The following is a 7,786-nucleotide window of genomic DNA, read 5'->3' on the forward strand; positions in this document are numbered from 1 at the left end:
TTAGATAGATGCATCTTTGTTTGTCTAACTGATTTTGATCAGGTTTTAGACCTGTTAGTTAGTTTTCTTCACTTTATGAGACTAGATTGACTTTGAGAAGAGGCATTGCAATATAGTTTGTTTCTGTGCATTTACAATTCACAACAAACCACATGGTTATTATGATGGTGTTTTAGTCACAAGAACTCTAAATTTTCTCATAGATCGTCTTCCGAAAGATCAGTGATGTGAAACGAGAGGAAGAGGAGCGACAGAGACGTAAAAACGAAGCCCCTCTAAATTTGCCACCAGATCATCCGGTACGAAAACTCTTCCAGCGCTTCCGACAGCAGAAGGAAGCCCGCCTGGTGACCGACAAACCAGAACTAGAAGACCATGATATCGAGAAGGGCCCAATGTACGTGGAAATCCCGATAACTACAACAGCCATGACAACTACCAGCATCATCACAGTAACGGAAAGTCCAGCAACACCCTCATCTTCAATGCCTTCATCTTCAACATCCCCCAACTGTACTCCCTCAAACAAGGCAAAGCTGCAGGTCCCAACTCCTGTTTCTCTGGTGGGAGGCCGGGCTGCCGAACCCGTCAAAGTCAAAGGCTGGGGTCGCTTCAAGGAGTCAATGGCCAAAGCCGACAACTGGAACAAAGTGTCTAAAGCCGAGTCCATGGAGACATTACCTGAACGGACCAAGGCGCATGAGTCACAGATGTCTCTAAAGAAAACAGACTCATGTGACAGCGGTATCACCAAAAGTGACCTGCGCCTGGATAAAGTAGGCGAATTCCGCTTAACGCCCCAGGACCGCAGTCCTGTCCAGCCACCGGAGACCAAGCGCGCCTTCTACCCCATCCAAGAGCAAACGCTTCAGGCCTCACTTCAGGAGTTCAAACTGGAGCTGAAGGACGACCTCAAGAACCTGAATGTTCGAATGTCCGGCCTCGAGGCGCAACTCACAGAAGCACTTCAACTCCTCAAAGTAAGGAGATCGAGTTCTGGCTCTCCGCAGCCTCTTTTTGACATTTCTAGACCCGCTTCACCAGAACCGGACAAAGAGGACATTTTCTCTTGAAGAGAGGAAGGTTAACTGTTCAGGTTAACTGTGAACTCAGCTGGAAACCAGTAATATCCACATTACTTGGAGAACTGAGTCTGCACTGGGCACACCATTTAGATTAGACAACAGTGTGGTCTTGAAGACACACCGGTCTTTATCCTAGGGGTGTAGCTGTTGGCCAACAAGGCAATGTCATGTTGAGAAGTCGAGGTCGTAGCCCAGATTCTGTTGTTGTAACATTGAACTATGGAAAGTTACAAAAACACTGACAGCTCTACGTTTGTACATACGTTTGATTTATTTTCGAATCTCACTATGATGGAAAAATAGCTTGAGTGGTCGGATTTTATCTCGATTTTGCGAATGTCAACAGAAGAACATAGTTGTATCTCTGTTGGGAAGAGAATAGAAACAGCATGCCCCACTGGTTTGTTATTGAACCATTTGTAAGAGATTATTTGCATGTCACGTAAAATAGAAGTGTGACTCAAATTGCAGATGGTGCATTTTTGATCAATTGAGGCCACAACTCATTTGGATTATTTCATCATGACGGTGGGAAAAGACAGTTATTCCAGATGTTGAAACTGTCTCTGAGTAATTTCCTTAAGTAATGGATGAAATCTTTCTTTTTATATCTTAACTTCCAGGATTATTATGAATAATACAACTGATAACTCAACAAGCTTTCAGAGTTCAGCAGTGCGTACAATTCCCGTAAACCATGGCTAGATGGGCTTGATGAAACGGCAGAAGTGAGCAATTTATCCATAGTTTCTGATATTGAGTATTTGTTATTCTCATGTATAAACACTACAACCACACACAAGAGACATATATTGTGTGAGAGCCGTGCATTTTTAGTTTTGGTGATGCAAATTTAGCTGATGCAGATGGTACTGATAATGGCTGTGCCCCTTACCTTATTTTAAAACGTTAAAAAAGTTTGTACAATATTTCCAAAATAAAATTTATATATATATATATATAATTAAAATAAAACTTTAAAGTGCAGGTTTGTTCACGTGAATGGACCTAGATAGTCAATGGAACATGCTTTAGAGATTTATTTTGCCTTTAATGGCCACGGAGGTAGATTTTTACATTTGTTACCAGTTAGCATGCTTGATTTAATCGTCTGTCTTCACAAGTTAACTATTAATAAAGGACAAAGATGATGAAAATGTTAAGACTAAGTGTTTGCAATGCAGTTCTTGCTTTGCATTATTTGAGGCCAATATTTGGAGAAAATATCTACTTGCTAACCCAAAACCAAGATTATACATCAGTCAAGAAGAAGGAAATGTGCTTTAGAGCATTTTTTAGCAACTAATGTCCACAGAAAATGATTTATTAAACATGAAGTAAAACAGAGACATGATCATCAAGTAATAAGTATATAAATGTTTTTGCTACAATCAAACTTATATTTAAAAAAATTTGACTATTATTTAAACCAAACTGTTTATTTGCAGTTTAGTAAAATCCAGAAAAAAAATTCTTGCAACTCCTGGTCATGAGCTTTACTGGTCTGCTTCTATACAATCGTTCACATGGCAAAAATAACCATCACTCTATATTATTTATTATTCATATGGATAATTGATGTTCCCTGCATGGCTTTTCTCTTATCAAGACTAAAGACAAGTCGAGGAGGACACAGCTAAGAGGAAAAAAACGTCAGGTTTTTCTCTCAAACACATTTTGTGGCTCCATTTCCATTAAAAATGTAGCTTGCTTAAAAATAAATGGGCATGTCAAAAGTGAGAACTCATTTGGTTTAGAGCCAGTGTTTGTTGATCTTTATGGGTCTGTTTTTGCAAAGAGTTTTGATTTTAAAGAGGGAAAAGCACTAAAATTATCTGACTGTGACTTCTCTATCACAGAGAACTCATAAAGCTGCTGCTTACACACAAGTTCAGAAATCAGAAGAAGGCTACAGAGCCAAAAGTATCAGAGGAATTTAGTCATTTTATTTGTGAAAGACAGAATCTAAACATTATGTAATGATAGACACAGTCTTTATCTTTGACATATTTAATTACTGTATTAAAAATAAGATTCGTAAAAAATGATACATTGATATTACACAATTACTTCTTCAGTTATCATGATTGAGAAAGATGGTACACTGACTTATGAACTTAACTGACTAACTCATGTCAATTCATTATATAACGTTATTCAAAAGACTTGGTGGGGATTACCACATGACAGATCCAATAATTTTATGCAGTTATAATGTTTATTGTTGTAATTGCAACAAAGCTCTGTGTTTATTTTTATTTATTTTTTTATAAATCTTCACACATCTACCCACATCATTATAAAGGATCAAAGTATCACAGTAAATATTAATGCTAGATGAACTCTTAAATGGAACTTTTTTTTTTGTGGCTACTTTTATGTCAATTGGGCGAGTTATTATTTGGCTACTTGGCATTAGTCAAATTAATACATTACTAGAAGCCCCACCAAGTATATGTAAGGATTATGCAGCGCATAAATAGCATGTGCAGTTTAAAAAAAAAAATCTTAAGGGATAGTTTGACATTTTGGGAAATATGCTTATTCGCTTTCTTGCCGAGAGTGAGATGAGAAATCTCATGTTTTTACGTCAACTGCGGTGATAGAGCCAGGAGTTGACTAGCTTAGCTTAGCATAAAGACTAGAAGAAGAGGAAAACAGCCAGCCTGGCTCAGAGTTCATAAGCACCAACCAGGTTATCTAAAGTTCATTCATTCAACCATGTTATCTTGCTTGTTTAGTCAGAAATGTAAAACCAATGGTTTTACTGGGAGTGATGTGCCAGTAGGTGTTTTTGAACCTTGAACAGAGCACGGCTAGTTGTTTCCTTCCAGTCTTTACGCTAAGCTAAGCTAATTGCCTTCCAGCTTTAGCTCCATATAACTCAGACCTGAGAGTGGTATTAATCTTCTAATCTAACTCTCTGGAAAAAAAGTGAATAAATGTCAAACTGTTAAACAGATTTTGTTTTAGAATGTTTTCCTTAGAGAAAAAAAACTTGTTGGAACTGAATTGATGTTTTTGACCTTTTCTGAATACAAACTGGTGCTTAAGAGCTTTAGTCTGGAATAGTATGAATGACAATTTGAGATTACACTTTTAGTCATGTTATGTTTGAATGTTACACAACATTTTTTAATCACAAACTAATTTAAAAAAAATCATTTCTTTAGCCCCTCTTACTTTAAATAATACTAACAACAAAGAGGTGCTCTTTGTCATTTTATTTATTACGTGATTCAACCATACTAAACCTGCATGGAAAATAATAATTACTTTCTTCAATGGATGACAATTGAATTGTTTTCATTGAAGTTACTTAGTATGGTGAAATATTTTCATTTCAGCCAAAATAAACTGCTGTTTTAATTCACTAATGACACAGATGAATGACAAAATTGGTAAAAGTTGTGAAGGATATTTTAAACTGATATTTTGAATGACACAAACTATGAATCTTAAACGTTCATTTGTTTTTGTTGAAAGTACTGTATTCTCTGTTATATTTACAATTTACATTTACAATTCTTGTAGTTTCTTTACATTTACAGTACCTAATGGGTTGAGTTTTAATATTAAAATCAGTAATGTCAAAGCTGTTTTAGCTACGAATCTGATTTTGTGCCACTAATTGATTGTAGCCTGACAACAAAGAAATGGCACGTGGAGGGGTACCACCTATACCTGTTTCAAGAGGCTGAATCTTTTACCAACACCATACACGTGTTTCTAAAATGGGATGTAGGTGCACTCTAAGACTTAGACAGGATTCTTGAAAGCAATATTTAGTTCTGTGCGGTAACACTTATTTATTTATTTGCTACTGAGAAGCATGAAACACTGTGCCTTCATAATATTGTCCCATGCTCCGTTTCCAGACCGGCAGTGAGATGAATCAAAATTAATCCTTTGAAACAATTTGAACACAGAACTATTTTTGTGGTCAGCTCTAGAAAGCTGCCTAATTATGAAATCCAAAACACACACACACATACATACATACATACATACACACACATACGTATTTATGCACACATTATATTGCAATGTTTGGATTCTTAAGAGAAAAGTTTGAATTTGGTGTATGGTTAACATAATATGCACGTCTCTATGTTCACACATGTCAAGTGATGAGAAATGTACTATTTCAAGCACAATGGGAACTTTTGTTATGAACTGTGACATACTGTACTATTCATAATAAATATTTTATACATTACTTTACCGTCTGTTCTCTTTGGGGAATTCATGGCAGTATATATATAATCCATTCATCGTGAGTCTTTGTTTTAGCGCCCCTGCCAGTGATAAGGGCACTTTACTGAGAGTGCAACTCAGCAGGTCTATTCTCTTGCTGATCTTCTTATGTCAGATAAACCTCACGCTTTGTGCCCATTTAAGAGGATTCCTCACTGACCCTACGCTCAAATTAATCCTATTAGTGCCACATATGTGATAATCCCAAGAACAGACATCAAATAATGAAGACACTCGAGGCTCACCCCAAACAACAGTTTGTTTCTTATAAGACAGTTTATTGTACTGTACCTTGATTGGAAAATTACAGATCTGTACAGGTAAGACAGTTCACTGATTGAGAACCAGAACATACACACCATGGGAACAGTCAATTGTTGTGACCCAATGATAAACAAGAAGAAGACCAAAGCAACATGAGTTTCATGTTAATGATGAAGTCAGCGATGACACTTCTGATTTAAAATCCACTCATACTTCAACTAATTTCATTGGAAACCATACCCTGAAGCTGTTTGCTTTCATTGCTGTGCACAGTGAATAGTCAAGAGGATCAGATGTTTCTGCCTCATCACACTTTTAAGCTCAAAAGACAAATAAGCACAGATAAGCTTTCAAATCAGCTTCCTGTTACTTCCTGGAACATGAAGTTTGTCTTTAGAAACTGGTGACAAACTATCATCTCCTACTGGATTACAAAGTAAAATGGTCATTGTAGTCTGAATTGTAAATGCAATCCCTTTTGAGATTGGTAACTTATCATCTGAAGCATTATATGGTACACAGAGATCAAGTAGGGTACACAGAGATCAAACAAAGATAATGGCAAATATCTTAAATTATGACTCGTACTGGCAAGTTTACAGCATGCTTAGAAATTATGTGACAAAGTTAAATAAAAATAAAAAGATGTATTATGAAATGTGATTAGGAATGCAATGCATGACAGTAAGAAAATGTGGGATATTCAAACTGAGAAGATGGGCAGTAAATCTAAATCTACTTCATTATTTCTTGAAACAGAAGGACATATTTATCAATGAATTACCTTTAGCCTTAAAAGATGCAAACATAGCAATGCATGCTGACGACACAACAATATACATGGCAACATCCACAGCTGAGAGGCTTACTAGTGTCTTGAAGGAGGAATATCAGTTGGCATTGGAATTGGTAACAAATAACCAAACTAGTTCTCATTGTCTCTAAAACCACAAGCATAGTATTTGGAACATAAAAACAATTGTTAAATGAACTTGAATTAAATGTATAAGTTGAAGGTATGGCAGTTAAACAGGTACAAAGGATCAAGCTTCTTGGCGTTACAGTGGATAGTAAATTATCCTGGTCTCAACACATTGATAGGGTGTTGAAAAAACTGGGTAAAGGTCTTTCAGTTATAAGGAGTTGTTTTAATGTAATGAGAAACTTCATTAAAACGATTGTCCTATCCCACTTGGACTGCTGTTCAGGAGTTTGGTCAGGTGCTGCCATATCAACTATAAAGAAATTGCAAATTGCTCAGAATAAGGCTGCATGCTGTTTACTAAAGTGCTCACTCAGATTAAGTGTTGATGCAATGCATGGCTGCCTATCCTGGTTAAGTGTAAGGAATAGATTAACTGTCACATTACTCAACTTTACTAGGAATATTTTAGTAACTAAACAGCCAGGTAGTTGTATCAGCATCTTGATATTAGTTCTGATAACCATGGCTATAGCACTAGGCATGCTAAGGATGGTAGATTCACATTATCTAAGGTAAGAACAAACAAAGGGAAAAACACTTTAGTATATAAACCAATTATTTGGAATGTAATGCCTTGTCAAGCCATTCAAGAACAAAGTAAATCTCAACTCAAAGTAATACTCCTCTCTCCTAGCTGAGCAATATTCTGTACTGGCTAAAATACTCTGTATTGGCTTAATGAATGCTGGTAGTATCATTGAGGGTGTTATGTGCGCATTTGCTTGGTCATGTTATCAATATCTCTCTACATTCTGTGAATAATTTAAAGTAGGTCCTGTGTTGTAATGTCCTGTGTTGAAGGTTATGTCTTATCATTTTAGATGTTTTTCTTTCAGTGATGTAGTGACCACCAGTTGTTTTTGGTGGTTGTTGGTAATGTTATAATGATGCCTGGTAATGTAAAGCTTTGGGTGGACTCCAGGAAGAATAGCTGTGCCTATAGCCCCAGCTAATGGAGATCCCAATAAATCAAATAAAATCACCAAGAGCTGTTTGTAATATACTTATGGTCTGTGACTAAACTGCAGCTCATTAGTCAAACTTTAGTCAAAAGATAAAGCTTTTTCTCCCATTACATCAGGTCGACTCATTCATGTGGGGCAGCCTCAACCGGATGACACTAAATAAAGCTGCAAATAACAATGATTGTCATTATCCATTTATCAGCCTATTATGTTCTCGATTCATTGATTGT

The 7,786-nt window shown here is 36.4% G+C and overlaps 1 protein-coding gene across 2 annotated transcripts in view; it reads left to right on the forward strand.

The window, feature by feature from the left end:
• kcnh1a (potassium voltage-gated channel, subfamily H (eag-related), member 1a) overlaps positions 1 to 3,572 on the forward strand; it is a 36,247-nt gene extending 32,675 nt beyond the window's left edge. For both annotated transcript variants that reach the window (XM_034897577.1, XM_034897578.1), the window contains one exon: positions 204 to 3,572. In XM_034897577.1, coding sequence (XP_034753468.1) covers positions 204 to 1,073 — 870 coding nt within the window. In that variant the 3' untranslated portion in view covers positions 1,074 to 3,572. The remainder of the gene's footprint in view (positions 1 to 203) is intronic.
• The last annotated feature ends 4,214 nt before the right edge of the window (positions 3,573 to 7,786 follow it).

This window comes from Etheostoma cragini, chromosome 17 (assembly GCF_013103735.1).
Source record: "Etheostoma cragini isolate CJK2018 chromosome 17, CSU_Ecrag_1.0, whole genome shotgun sequence".
In the NCBI taxonomy this organism is placed as follows: domain Eukaryota; kingdom Metazoa; phylum Chordata; class Actinopteri; order Perciformes; family Percidae; genus Etheostoma; species Etheostoma cragini.